This window comes from Pogoniulus pusillus, chromosome 26 (genome assembly GCF_015220805.1).
Source record: "Pogoniulus pusillus isolate bPogPus1 chromosome 26, bPogPus1.pri, whole genome shotgun sequence".
Lineage (NCBI taxonomy): Eukaryota > Metazoa > Chordata > Aves > Piciformes > Lybiidae > Pogoniulus > Pogoniulus pusillus.
The window spans coordinates 2,485,201-2,500,194 of record NC_087289.1 but is presented as its reverse complement, the minus strand read 5'-3'; the positions used below and the strand labels follow the sequence as shown (position 1 = coordinate 2,500,194).

The 14,994-nt window shown below is 44.5% G+C and overlaps 1 protein-coding gene across 1 annotated transcript in view; it reads left to right on the top strand.

Annotated features, from left to right (window-relative positions):
• The window catches only part of RNF13 (ring finger protein 13), a 31,047-nt gene that overhangs the window by 3,759 nt on the left and 12,294 nt on the right, over positions 1–14,994 (top strand). The window contains exons 2-7 of the mRNA XM_064164890.1: positions 1,510–1,637; positions 4,995–5,075; positions 9,181–9,306; positions 9,777–9,864; positions 11,733–11,823; positions 14,449–14,554. Of these exons, the coding sequence (XP_064020960.1) occupies positions 1,524–1,637; positions 4,995–5,075; positions 9,181–9,306; positions 9,777–9,864; positions 11,733–11,823; positions 14,449–14,554 (606 nt within the window). The 5' untranslated portion in view covers positions 1,510–1,523. The remainder of the gene's footprint in view (positions 1–1,509; positions 1,638–4,994; positions 5,076–9,180; positions 9,307–9,776; positions 9,865–11,732; positions 11,824–14,448; positions 14,555–14,994) is intronic.

Here is a 14,994-nt window from a genome sequence, read left to right as displayed (position 1 = left end):
CAGCTGAGGAAATTACATTATAACCCAAGTCAGGTTTGTTGTCTAGATTGGGAGTCTCATCGGTGCCAGAACAATAATGATCTGGAAGAGCCAAAGTGGAAAGTGATGTGTAAGAATCAAAGAATGCTGAGTTTCAGATGAGAGGGACCATGGGTTGATTATTATCTTAAGTGTTAGCTCGTGTCTTTGCTGGAAAGAATTGAAATACTCAGTGTTTAAACACTGTGTCTTTAATATTTGCCTTGTATTTGGGTGAAAGTTTGTGGTTTCAGGAGATAGGTGATGTAAAAGTGGTCAGTTTATGATAAGAGGGCTAGGGAGTGAAATCTGTTACCACTGCAGTGAATGCAGGTGTTTCTTTTGGGAGGGAGAGGAGAACAAAGTTCTACTCATGCAAACAGATGCTAATGTCTCTCTTTGTGGGAGTGAGCGGTGGTGATTTCTGGCAGGGGGGATTGTTGAGGGGTTTTTGAGGGTCACATAATACTTTGAATGATTTCAGTAAGGGTGCAGGTATCACTGCTCATACAAGGGAGGCATCCAGGCCTTTAATGTTATTAACACATTCTAAAAACCATAAATCTGTGTGCCAAAGGAAAAACATTAAAGTATTTGGTGTGCTTCCTTCTGACCCCTCTCCACATTTATTTTTAACTTTGAGTTTCTTTTTTTGCTTTGATTAATGACAAATAAATTATTTTAAATACCAGTTTCTGTTACAAAACACTCTCCTGTATTTCCAGACACAAGCTGTTGCTTTCTGCTGCTGCTTGTGAATAAAATTCACTGACAAAGCAAAACTAACCTCCTTTGAATGACAGGAGCTTGTGAAGTGCATACAAGCACGCTTTGCGAGGTACTTGTGTCTTTTTTTTCTGAAGGTCTCACTTCACAGGAGACCAAATCTGCTGTCCAGACCATGAGTCACACGGCAGCACTTGGGAATTTCACTGAGGCTGATGGAACGATTTTGTATTTGTTGGTGGCACACCGAGTTTGCAAGTGTATATTTACAACACATCGTTTTAGTAGAGCTGCTCCATGTGCATGAGGAATTTTGCTGATTTAGATTTTAAGTTAGAACATGGGATGATTAAAATTGAGAATAGCTAGGGTTGATTAATACCATGTGGCTGTTCATTCCTCTGTACCTTCCCATTCCTGTGTCATAGAATCAGGGCTGGAAGGGACCACAAGCATCATGTACTTCCAACCCCCCTGCCATGGGCAGGGACACCTCACACTAGATCAGTGAAGTGCTGTTGTGATTTTTGTGTTCTCTGTGTGCTTCCCGTTGAGGCTACTTGCTCTCAGGAAAAGGGGTTTGTATCTCTAACATCATCATACCAATTAAAAATGACTTCTTTCTCAAAAGAGGACATGAAGTAACATTTTGTCTGCATCTTTACAAGAAAGATTTTAGCCAAATGGTAGAGCCTAGTGAAATGCCAGAGGGAAATGTTTGCTGTGTGCTCTGACTCTGTCTTCTTCTTCTTGTTGTTGTTGCAGGTATCCAATAAAATATGCTGTTGTCAATAGGAATGCTGATGCTGTCTGCCACTCAGATATACACTATCCTGACTGTTCAGTTATTTGCTTTCCTGAACCTTTTACCTGTGGAGGCAGATATTTTAGCAGTAAGTATATTTTTCTACATAGATGAAATATCCAGATAATTTAATCTTCTTTTATACTGTTCTGCTTAGTGAATCTGTTAGGGCAATAAATGTTGTAGCAGGTTGTTTGAAATGGAATTGAGTACTGAGTACTGTGTCCAGTTCTGGAGCCCATGTTACAAGAGGTGTGTGGAGATGCTGAAGCCTGTTCAGAGAAGGGCCATGAGGATGAGCAGAAGGCTTGAGCACCTCTCCTATGAGGACAGACTAAAAGAGTTGGGGCTGTTCAGTCTGGAGAGGAAAAGGCTCCCAGGTGACCTTCTTGTGGCCTTCCAGTATCTGAAGGAGGCCTACAAAAAAACTGGGGGTGGACTTTTTAGGCTATCAGGGAGTGACAGGACTGGGGGGAATGGAGCAAAGCTGGAAGTGGGGAGATTCAGACTGAACATGAGTAGTTCTTCACCATGAGAGTGGTGGGAGCCTGGCATGGGTTGCCCAGGGAGGTGGTTGAGTCCTCATCCCTGGAGGTGTTTAAGGCCAGGCTGGCTGAGGCTGTGGGCAGCCTGCTCTAGGGTAGGGTGTCCCTGCCCATGGCAGTGGGGTTGAAACTCGCTGATCCTTGTGATCCCTTCCAACCCTGACTGATTCTGTGATTCTGTAATTGGCTTAATGTTTAGTTGAGTGATGTAAAAAAGTGCACTTTGAAGTGAGCTTACAGGTGATGTGTGCTCAGACACCATGGCAGTAAAGCAATTAATTCTCTTAGTCATTAAAAAAAAGTTTCAACCTGACCAAATATCATTTAGCATGTTATAACTGTGTGAAAAGAATTCCATTGTTGCTTAGTTCAGGCAGTAGTTTCAGTTTTGGTAAATCAATTCAGTTTGGTAAACAGCATAGCATAGCAACAACCTGAAGATCCAATTAATGCAGAGAGAGGTTTGCTTTATTATGGATCTGACATAATCACTCTATTGTGACATTTTAAAGTGGCTGTCAGCTGATTTCCCATCCTCTCTTCCCTTTTTCACCAAGCCTGTGCTTCCTCTTTACATAAGAAACCCTACTTTTATGTTGGGGTTTCCTCCTTTAGGAAAGGTAATGAATACAAAACAAAACCAATGAACTTCACAAACCTTAATTAAAAAAACAAACAACAAACTTTGTGGTGCTTTGGTTTTATTTCTTCTGTTTAAACTCCTCATGTGCAGTATTGTGAGATAATTCCATCTAGACATTAAGTGTCCTTTATTCTTGGATATTTCAGAGTTACAGATCTGTTTTGGGAATGTCTTTGGAGTAGGGAATGAGGAGATGAGCCAGACACTAAAACTTTGTTGTGAGGCAGAGCCAGGAGAATGCTTAAGAGATAGGCATAGGAGGAGGGAGTGTTTGTGCAGTGTCACATGGAACTGAAGGCATACAGATAGCTCACAGTCTGCAGAGACTTCATGGCTTTATGATTGCCTGTTGGGGAAGCAAAATGCTGGCTGAAATTTTGGGTCTGCCAAAGTAGATGTCTTATCCTGTGGTCTAGCATAGTGCCAGCCTCAGGTGAAGAATTGTTTGTGCCAATACTGTCATATATACGTGAAGCACAGATGGTTATTTGTAAAATAAAGGCTAAAATAGGTTTGTGTCTGACTCCTAGCTTAAATTTGGGCTGGGTAGGTGATGCTAAGTAAACTTAGAGCACCAGAACCTGAGGAAGGACATTTTGAAGCAGGCAGATGGGTGACTAGTGAGGATGGAGGAGGACAGGCCCACAGCTGTGCTGCCTAACCATAGGGTAGAAGACTGGGGGAGAGGCTGTGGGGAGCAGATTGATTGCACAGAACAAAAACACTTCCTTGGAATTTAGCTCCAGTCTTATCTCTTTCCTCTCAACTTTACCAAAGCCTGGGAGGGAGGCTGTCTTGAAAGGGTTGAGATAAATCATGGTCATATTTTCCTTTGAAGTAGAGTTTGAGATCCTCTGTCTTATTCTGACTGTGAGGAGATGTCCTGTTGCTCTGAAATAAACACAGCCTTTACCCAGTGTGTAGGACAGTTGGATGATACAGAGAATAGACAAATATTTCTGATCACTCAACTGATAAAATTTACCAGTTGATGAGATTTGAGGCAGTCACAATTTTTTGCAAGAAACCAACTTATTTTGCTTTTAAATTAAACCAAACATCGAATTTTCACTTTGTGTTCTATAGATTCTTCATTCCATAGGTGTATGATAGAGCTACAAAAAATGAGCCATGAAAAGGCAAACAAAGCTGCCACAGATTTAAGACCTTGACAGTATTCCTTTGTTTTGAAATGAAAGCTCATAGTCAGCATGAACCAAAAACAACACAGAGTTTTCAGCTGCTAACCTGAGTTGCTGGTGGAGGAGATTGAGAAGTGAGAACATGTGGAGGCTATTCTTTGCCTGTGGTAAACCACCTGTTAAGAGCTGTTCTTCCCTGTGTGCAAGTGCATTCACAGCAAGAAAAACAAGCAAGAGCACCACCATCCCCAACCCCCCCCAGATCTTCAGATTGTTGCTTTTTTTTTTAAGGGACCACAAGGATCATTTAGTTCCAATCCCCCTGCCATGGGCAGGGACACCCTACCCTAGAGCAGTCTGGCCAGAGCCCCATCCAGCCTGGCCTTAAACACCTCCAGGAATGGGGCCTCAGCCACCTCCCTGGGCAACCCATTCCAGCCTCTCACCACTCTCATGGTGAAGAACTTCCTCCTCATGTCCAGTCTGAGCCTACCCTCCTCCAACTTTGCTCCATTCCCTCCAGTCCTGTCACCCCCTGATGGCCTAAAAAGTCCCTCCCCGGCGTTTTTCTAAGCCACTTCAGATACTGGAAGGCTACAATAAGGTCACCTGGGAGCCTCCTCTTCTCCAGACTGAACAACCCCAACTCTTTCAGTCTGTCCTCACAGGAGATGTGCAGTAACATCCTCATGGCCCTTCTCTGGACACACTCCAGCACATCCACATCTCTCTTGTAATATAGGCTCCGGAGCTGGGTGCAGTGGCTCTAGAACTGAATCCAGTGTCTGCAGTTACTTTTCTGCAAATGCAATGACCTTTGAATTGCAGACAGCAGAAAGAAAGCTTTAACATATAGATAAAATAACAAATGATCAATTCTTGCTTGACTAGATAAAAATGTTTTTCCATGAGTGGAAGAAGCAGTTTTATGATTTCATTGACACAGTCACAAGAAATCCATTGATAAATCTTTTAACCTTAAAAAGTAGTGGTGTTTGTTTCTGTCCACACCTGTTGACTTGATGATGTGAAAGATGTTTCCCAGCCTAAATGACTCTGACCTCTTTCTCTGTTGTTACAAAGCTGAGTTTGCTTTTAAAATTTATTTCTCTTAGTATAACCTTGAAAATGGAACACAGACCTTCGATGATCTACCTGCTAGATTTGGCTACAGACTGCCAGCAGAAGGCTTGAAGGTAAAAAATATTTCAGTGATATGTATTTATTCTGAATATATACCTGGAGGGCTGTAAGCCATACCAGAATCCTTCCTACGCTTCTGGAGGCCCTGAACAGCTTGTGGGGCAGAGAGCAGCTGTCCTGTTTGTTCTGCTGCAGCCTGTCTGGCTCCAGGCCTGGTTCTGAAGCTCTGCTGATGCTGCAGTGCCTGGGAGTAAACAACATGCAAGAAATGAACCTGGTGCAAAGGTGCAAGGTTGGAGCTTTGACTGCACTGCATTGTTGTTATCAGTCCCAAAGGCAAATAAGCTACTGTAAGAATTCCTGTGACTGAGAATTCCTCTGCATAATGGAATCCATTTCCTTGCCCAGTGTGCTCTGTCCTGGAGAGGAGTGGTGTTGGAGCTGGACACTTCTTACTGATTATTTTGAGAAGCAGAGGGCGATTAAATGATTTGTCCAAGTAGGGAGCCAGTTTAATGCATCAAAAATAGATATAAGGAGCTTTAATTCTAACCTTTTCAGCTGTTAGCTCTGTCTTTTCAGCTGTTAGCTCTGTCTTTTCAGCTGTTAGCTCTGTCTTTTCAGCTGTTAGCTCTGTCTTTTCAGCTGTTAGCTCTGTCTTTTCAGCTGTTAGCTCTGTCTTTTCAGCTGTTAGCTCTGTCTTTTCAGCTGTTAGCTCTGTCTTTTCAGCTGTTAGCTCTGTCTTTTCAGCTGTTAGCTCTGTCTTTTCAGCTGTTAGCTCTGTCTTTTCAGCTGTTAGCTCTGTCTTTTCAGCTGTTAGCTCTGTCTTTTCAGCTGTTAGCTCTGTCTTTTCAGCTGTTAGCTCTGTCTTTTCAGCTGTTAGCTCTGTCTTAGCTAGGGTAGATATTACCCATGTAGAAATAATAGTGATCTTTAGTCCTGGATGGGGTAGCAAGTGGGTTTTGCTTGCATTATGCTTTTAATAACTTGGGGTTTAATGATATTGCTTGAGATAGATTGACAATTATCTACTACTTTGATAGATTAATATATTGATATACAACTTTTAGAACACTACCTGCCAAATTCTGTGCTGGTTGCTGCCAAAGCATGAAAGTTGTTGCTTTTTTTGTGTTTTTGGTTTTGGCTTGTGTGCTCTCTAAGCATGAAGTGGTCAGTGATCTGTGTCTGTGTGCTTGAGAGAACATCTCCTCAGTTCAGGAGATTTAAGAACATATGGTACCATTGAGAAAGGCTAAAGACTTGTGTTTTGGTTTCTGTATCTATGACCAGACCATGTGAGATTTGTGTGGAACTCCTCTGTGGGTGCAGTTGGCTCCAGACATACCACTTCAGTTAGGAAAGAATAGATGCTCTGTGTGGTGCTACCTAACAGCAGGAGCATTGCTCTGTGCATCAGGGACCTGCAGTGGGCTGTCAGCAAACCAGTGCACACTTTTCAGTGGCTACTGTATTTAATTATTATAGATTATGTCATATTACAAGCCCTATGAGGAGAGGCTGAGGAAGCTGGGGGTGTGCAGCCTGCAGAAGAGAAGGCTCAGGGCTGAACTCATTGCTGTCTGCTACTACCTGAAGGGAGGTTGTAGCCAGATGGGGTTATTCTCTTCTCCCAGACAACCAGCAACAGTACAAGGGGACATAGTCTCAAGTTGTGCCAAGGGAGGTGTAGGCTGGATGTTAGGAGGAAGTTGTTGGTAGAGAGAGTGATTGGCATTGGAATGGGCTGCCCAGGGAGGTGGTGGAGTCACTGTGCCTGGAGGTGTTCAGGCACTTAGTGCCATGGTCTGTTTGACTGGCTAGGGCTGGGTGCTAGGTTGGGCTGGCTGATCTCGGAGGTCTCTTCCAACCTGCTTGATTCTATGATTCTGTATTTTGCTTGTCACCACAGACTTGGCAAGAAGGCAGATTGCTGGTGCAGCTTTGATAGTTTGACTCAATAATCTTGGAGGTCTTCTTCAACCAAAATGATTCTGTGATTCTCTGCCAGAAAGGGATATTATCACTGCAAAAACCTGTTCCTTAAAACAGAATCAATTCTCTGTTATTACAGGGACAAAATATGGGATTTTATATGAAGTACATTTAAACTGTCAGCTTATAAACTGTACATGTATAAGCTTGCATAGGTATTTAAACTGGCAGTTTATATGTGTATTTAGATGTAATTATATGATAGAATTGCTACATGTAGTAATTTCCACACAGGTGGTGACTTCTATTTATGTAAAGTTGTCAGTGAAAACAGATTTTAAAGCTTCAAGGACAGATGTAGAACTGGAGCAATGATTTCTTCAGCCCTCAGCTCTCATGATCTTTATTTGCACAAAGCCAATTACTTATGTTCATATTTTCTGGCAGTTTGCTTTTTTTTCACGTGCTCCACCTTTAAAACTGATTCAGAGGAGTGTGGATCCTAAAGGAATGCCAAATGATTTTCCATAGTGTTGCTCTCCAGAAGCCCTTCTCGTACTGTGGCCTTACATAGAAGAAACTTCTGATGAAGGGTAGACAAAAGTCTCCTCTGGGTGTATGGACTGGATTTTTCTGGCTCTTGGTATTGAAAATCTGTTGTGAGGAGACTGATAGAAGGGAAACTAATTATTACCACTAATGATTAACTAATTAATAACAAAGCTCCTTCTCAGGTGGTCTAGAGACTTGACCAAGGAAGCAGGCATATCCTAGTCAAAGAAAAGGGGGAGGTCTGTTCTCTTCTGAGCCAGAACAAAGAGCATTGTGCAGTGGGCATGATGTTCTTTTGGCACTTGCCTTGCATAAATGTGTGTCCCAGCAGCCTTTGCACAGCACTCACAGGGGTAGGGAAGGCACTGCAGGGGGCAGCCAACTCTGAAGCAACGACGTCCTGGAGAGGGGCTGGTGTCGGTGCATCCATGTGTAATCTGAGAGAAGCTGTGAAGCTGTTCAGCAGATATTAAAGCATTAACTTAGGAGAGCTTCTGCACCAAACATTTTCAGTGGTGCAGTGCTAACTCAGTCACCTGAAAAGAGTCCAAAGGTTTGGTATCACCAGAATTTCCTGCTTCTGTGACTCCTTCACCAGTGGCAGATTGGATGATCTGTATAGTCCTTGCTCACTATAGCAAACCAGCTGGTTTGTGTGCTCACTCACTGCTGGTAGCACAGAAATCACTTTCTTTGATTTTCCCTTTGACTTGTGCCAAGTTTGTGTTGGTGCTCCTTAGGCTGTTAGACTTCAGCTTTCTTTTATAGGCTTTGTGCAACATGGAACCAGTGGCATCCTGGCCTGGATCAGGAAGAGTGTGGCCAGCAGGACAAGGGAGATTATTCTTCCCCTGTACTCAGCACTGGTCAGGCCACCTTGAGTGCTGTGTCCAGTTCTGGGACACTCAATTCAGGAGAGATGTTGAGGTGCTGGAATGTGTCCAGAAAAGGGCACCAAGGCTGGGGAAAGGCCTGGAGCACAGCCCTGTGAGGAGAGGCTGAGGGAGCTGGGGGTGTGCAGCCTGCAGAAGAGGAGGTTCAGGGCTGACCTCATTGCTGTCTACAACTACCTGGAGGGAGGTTGTAGCCAGGTGGGGTTGGGCTCTTCTCCCAGGCAAGCAGCAACCAGAACAAGGGGACATAGTCTTAAGTTGTGCCAAGGGAGGTCTAGGCTGGATGTTAGGAGGGAGTTGTTGGCAGAGAGAGTGATTGGCATTGGAATGGGCTGCTTACAGAGGTGGTGGAACCTCCTGAACACCATCCCTAGAGGTGTTCAAGCAAAGCCTGGATGAGGCACTTAGTGCCATGGTCTGGTTGATTGGATAGGGCTGGGTGCTAGGTTGGGCGGGATGATCTTAGAGGTCTCTTCCAACCTGGCTGCTTCTATGAAATTCTGTGAACAATGATTCCACAGTGCTCATGTAGCTGAGTTATACTGCAGAGTCTGAGTTAGAACCTCCAGGTGGTGTAACTGGATGAAGTGTTCAACTTTTTTAATGCCTTCCAGACCTAAAGATTCTGATGTGTCAAGATAAACCATCAGGGATGTAGCAGACCCTTGCTGTCATGCTTGTTGTTAGAAAATGTGCAGTTTTACTTCCTTACCTTTGTCTACCAAGCCTTTTGTTAAGGCAGAGAGAAGTGAAACTCCTGTTTGTGTTCTGTTTCTAGGGATTCCTAATAAATTCAAAGCCAGAGAATGCCTGTGAGCCTATAGCCCCTCCTCCACTGAAAGACAACTCCTCCAGTGCTTTTATCGTCTTAATCCGAAGGCTTGAGTGCAACTTTGATATCAAGGTGAGGTCTTTGGTTTTGTGGGGTTTTGCCATGGAAAAGCTTCTGGTACCTGAGCTGTCAAGTAAGATACTTACACACCTCTAAAGGCACAGAAGAGATACTGCTTGTGTGACTTCATGAGCTAGCCAGTGGTAATTTCTAGTTTACTAAGGTCAGTGCCTTTATTTTCAGTTAGGATTACATTTTTTAACTATAGCCACAGGGAAGTTTTTCATTCTGATTTTAATATATCTAAGAGCTGTCTGTCTGCAGAAGATATTAAATGATTTTTCTGGGAAAATGACACAATGACATGAGTGTAAGTACAGGGATGATTTTATTTGGAAAGGTGACGCTTGCTTTACAAGTGCAAGTTAAGTTGTGCTAATACTTATGGCTTTCTGAAAGCATACCTTGGCTTGGGTAGGTCAGAGAAGTCACTATATCTTGAAGCAGAAGTCTTTCTAACAAGTATTGTGTGTGACTGGCAGGTTTTAAATGCACAGAGAGCTGGATACAAGGCAGCTATAGTTCACAATGTCGATTCTGACGACCTCATAAGCATGGGATCCAACGACAGTAAGTACAGGTATCACTTCTCTCCTGTTTGAAAACCATTCCACCCACAGGACTGAAAGCACTATCAAGTAGTACAATCAGTTCTCACTTAAAAATGAAAAACATCAGCCTCCCCCAGGAAAAACCAACCAAGCAAAAACCAACAATGAAACAAAAAAAAACCCCAAAACCTAACCAAACAAAAAACCACAAACCCAAACCACTCCTTGAAACTGCCCAAACTGAACCCCCACCCACCCAACCCAGCAATCCTCCTGCTGTTTTAACAGTTAAAAGTGGGAGAGATTCATGAAGAATATGAATCTCTACTTCCATGTTATTTGGGATGTGAACTTTGTACATTCTCCAGAGTGTTCCTTTTGGGTTTGTTTTATTTTTCCCTTTACATTGGAGTTCAGCTGTTGGGGGTTAAATGCATGAGATAGGTTCACATGGTTGATGTGCAAAGTAGCTGATGTGTTACTAAGGAGAAATGCAGGAAAAGTGGAAAAAAAACCCTTACTCTTTTGGAAGGAAATCAAGGCTTTAAATTAAGACTTCCTAGTATTTGTTAGTGGTTCTGTTTTGTTCTTGCACTGTTGTGCACATTCTGTTGTTCTCATGGACATGGATTCTGGTTTCACAGAATCAGAGTTACTGAAGTGGGCACAGACCTCTGATATTGAGTCCAGCCTGTGACCTACTACCACTACATTGACCAGACTGTGACACTAAGTGCCACATCCAGCCTTCCCTTAAACACCTTCAGGGATGGCAGCTCCACCACCTCCCTGGGCAGTCCATCCCAGTGTCTAATTACCCTTTCCCTGAGGAGGTGCTTCCAAACATCCAATTTAACTCTCCCCTGTTACAGCTCCAGGCCATGCCCTCTCATCCTATGACAAGTTGCCTGGGAGCAGAGCCTGACCCCCACCTTACTACAACTTCCCTCCAGGTAGTTGTAGATTGTGATGAGATCCCCTCTTGAGTCTCCTACAAGATAAACACCCCCAGCTCCCTCAGCCTCTCCTCATCACACTTTCCCTCTAGTCCCTTCCCAAGACTCATCACTCTCCTCTGGACCCACTCCAGCACCTCAGTATCCTTGAAGTGAAGGGCCTGGAGCTGCACACAGTGCTCAAGATGAAGCCTCAGCAGAGCCAGTACAGGACAGAATGACATCCACAGTGCTGCTGGCCACACTATTCCTCATACAGGCCAAGACACCCTTGGCCTTCCATGCCACCCAGGAACGCTGCTGGCTCATACGCAGCTGCTGTCACCCAGCACTGCCAGGTCCCTCTCTGCCATCTCTTGTGGGTGCATATGACACTCTCAGTTGGTGTGTAGAGGCCAGTGTGCTGTTTGCTGCTTGATTCTGATGCTGTCAGGATTTTAATCGTTCCTGGGGTGAGTATGTTCAGAACACCTTGTATCAAGTCCAACTGTTGGCACTGGTTTACAGTATGTGCTTTTGGTCTGTGGTGCTGGTAGGACTTATTTTGTGGTATCACAGAATTGTCAGGGTTGGAAATGACCTCAAAGATCATCCACTTCTAATCCCCTTGCCGTGGGCAGGGACACCTCTCACTAGATCAGGTTGCCCAGAGCCCCATCCAGCCTGGCCTTAAACACCTCCAGGGATGAGGCTTCCACCACCTCCCTGGGCAACTTGTTTCTAGACCTGCAATTAAGCCCCTGAGTATTCAGATAGGACAAATAATGCCACTTCTTATGCACCTTGATGATGTGACCCAGGTTTATCAGTCTGTTTGTTTCAGTGTGCCTTTGCATTGTGATGGTCTCATCATGTTCAAGTCCTATGTCTTGAGAGTGCCCATGGAGTGTCCACATGATAACATTTTTATTTCCTTGCCTATTTTGTGCAGTTGAGGTTTTGAAGAAGATTGACATTCCTTCTGTCTTCATTGGTGAGACATCAGCCAATTCTCTGAAGGAAGAATTTACTTATGAAAAGGGGTAAGTCACAGCTGTCTTATTCCTTGCACAAGGGGATGTGTGCTTCAGATCTAAGAGTGTTCTTTTTGCATTGTGTCCATTCCTATCACAGTCAGGTGCTGGCCTTCAATAAAGAATGAATCTTTATTTGTTTTGGTAGTTCTAGAGGAAGTCAGAGATAACTTCCTGTGCTAAATGAATCTACAGGATGCACTTATGGTGGCTCTGATGGGATGTGTGGTTAGGTTTGCAAGTGCTGCTGCTCTGATTTTGAGTTTAAAGCTTTAGAAAGAAAAACACTGCAAGAAAAAGGGAGTTAAAATATTTACCTTGAGTAGGACAGAAGGAAGTGTTTTGGATTGTTAGTCTAATGACCTTGCTTCTTCAGGTCCCTGATGTTCTTTCACTGATTTAACCAGAAGAACTAGATTGTGCCATCCTTAAGTAGACACCTAGCTGATGAAACTACTTGCTAAATAAAACATGTCTCTACCTGAGTGGTGGTTGTGCAGCTACTAACACTTTTACATGTTGTATCTACTCGCATGCTTATGGCTGCTTGTGCCAGCAGAGCAGGAAATGGGAGTTTACTTCCTTAAGTATCAGCAGATACTGGTGTTCAGATACTCAGTTGCCAGGATCTCTGTGTCAGGTTCTTTAGGAAGACTGAAGACAAAGATTTGGTGGTACTGGTGTGTGAGAAGCTCAATATCAGCTGTCAGTTTGCACCTGCAGCCCAGAAAGCCAACTGTGTCCTGAGCTGCATCAAGGGAATTGTGGGCAGCAGCTCGAGAGAGGTGATCTCCCTCTCTACTCCACTCTGGTGAGATCCTATTTGGAGTACTATGTCCAGTTCTGGGTCCTCTACTACAGGAAAGATCTGGATGTGCTGGAGTGTGCCCTGAGAAGGGCTGTGAAGATGATCAGAAGGCTGGAGCTGCTTTGCTATGCAGACTGACTGAGAGAGTTGGGGCTGTTCAGTCTGAAGGGAAGAAGGCTCTGAGGAGACCTTGTTGTGGCCTGCCAGTATCTGAAGGAGGGTTAAAAGAAAGCTGCCTAGGAACTGTTTTATAATGCCTGCCTTGTTAATTGCCACAACCAACTCATTCTGGCACAGCCACTGCAGGCTAATTCAGTTGGGGAATTTCTCCCTGAGAAGGGCTGCATGATCACAGGAATTGATTTAATCTGGGCTCAGCAAAGCTGTAAAAATCCAAAGAGTGTTACAGAAAAATTAGCTGAGGGTTTTGACCCTGCCTTTTATGAGGCTACAGCAGTCTTAGGTCCTGTGGTGGCCTGGGCACAGGTCAAATTTGAAACTTAGGAGGACAAACTTTGATGCTTGGAGGGAAAAAAATTCGACTGGTGGAGGAGGAGGAGGAAAAATTCGACTGCTGGAGGAGGAGGAGGAGGAAACATTCGACTGGTGGAGGAGGAATTAAAAGAGGAAAAAGCACATAGCAAAGGTCTATAGGGAACCATGCATGAGCAGTCTAAAGCCCATATAGATGCCCTAAAAACCCAAGAGGAGTTTCACCTCCCCAGAGTGCAAAGGATGCACTTTGTCATGCTTCATGGTTTATGAGCAGTCTAAAGCCCATATAGATGCCCTAAAAACTCAAGAGGAGTTTCACCTCCCCAGAGTGCAAAGGATGCACTTTGTCATGCTTTGTGGTTTGAAACGAAGCCACCTATGTAATGCTGTAGTAAGCAAGAATGAGATCATGGTGTCTTGATAGTCACAGAATCAACCAGGTTGGAAGAGACCTCCAAGCTCATTCAGTCCAGCCTAGCACCCAGCCCTGTCCGATCAACCAGACCATGGCACTAAGTGCCCCAGCCAGGCTTGGCTTCAACACCTCCAAGGACTCCACCACCTCCCTGGGCAGCCCATTCCAATGCCAGTCACTCTTTCTGGCAACAACTTCCTCCTAACATCCAGCCTAGACCTCCCCTGGCACAGCTTGAGGCTGTGTCCCCTTGTTCTGTTGCTGGGTGCCTGGCAGAAGAGCCCAACCCCATCTGGCTACAGCCTCCCTTCAGGTAGTTGTAGACAGCAGTGAGGTCAGCCCTGAGCCTCCTCTTCTGCAGGCTGCACACCCCCAGCTCCCTCAGCCTCTCCTCACAGGGCTGTGCTCCAGGCCTTTCCCCAGCCTTGGTGCCCTTTTCTGGACACATTCCAGCACCTCAACATCGCTCCTGAATTGAGTGTCCCAGAACTGGACACAGCTCTCAAGGTGTAACCTGACCAGTGCTGAGTACAGGGACAGGATAACCTCTCTTGTCCTACAGGCCATGCTGTTCCTGATCCAGGCCAGGATGCCACTGGTTCATTTTGGGGTCTTTTCTAATTCTGCCATGGAAGCAGCTATGAGGTTGTTTTTCTGGTTGCTGTAGATTTGCTTAAGATTGAAGTCACAGAGTAGTTTTAACTCCAGAGATGTTCTAAGGGCATCATTTTGTCCTTTTGTTTAATTGGCTTTACCACATGTGGCTGTCAGCTGAAGTTTCTATGTTGTGTGCCCAAATCTATATTCCTTTAGCAATATCTTTCATTTTAATGTTGGATTTCATTCTATTTATCCTTTAATTCACTGCTCAGTAAACTTTAACCTGTTTAGAAAGTGCTTTATTTTTCCCCCACAGTGGCCATGTCGTGTTGATCCCAGAGTTCAGTCTTCCTTTGGAGTACTACCTAATCCCTTTCCTAATAATAGTGGGCATCTGTCTTATTCTCATTGTCATCTTTATGGTAAGTTCCTTCTTTTCATAACCTTTTTTTTCTTCCAGACAAAGTTTGATAAATGAAAGGATGCAGTAAGGGGACAGCAGAAGCTTTGTGTACTGTACACATCTCCTGCTCTGCTTACCTGCAATCCTTTGTCTCAGTTCAGCAAACAGGTGCAGAATTCAGGCAGTGACAGGACTGGGGGGAAAGGAGCAAAGCTGGAGGTGGGGAGATTCAGACTGGATGTGAGGAGGAAGTTGTTCAGCATGAGGGTGGTGCGAGGCTGGAATGGGTTGCCCAGGGAGGTGGTTGAGGCCCCATGCCTGGAGGTGTTTAAGGCCAGGCTGGATGAGGCTGTGGACAGCCTGCTCTAGTGTGAAGTGTCCCTGTTCAAGGCATGGGGTTGGAACTGGCTGATCCTTGTGCTCCCTTCCAACCCTGACTGATGGGACATTGTAGCCGGG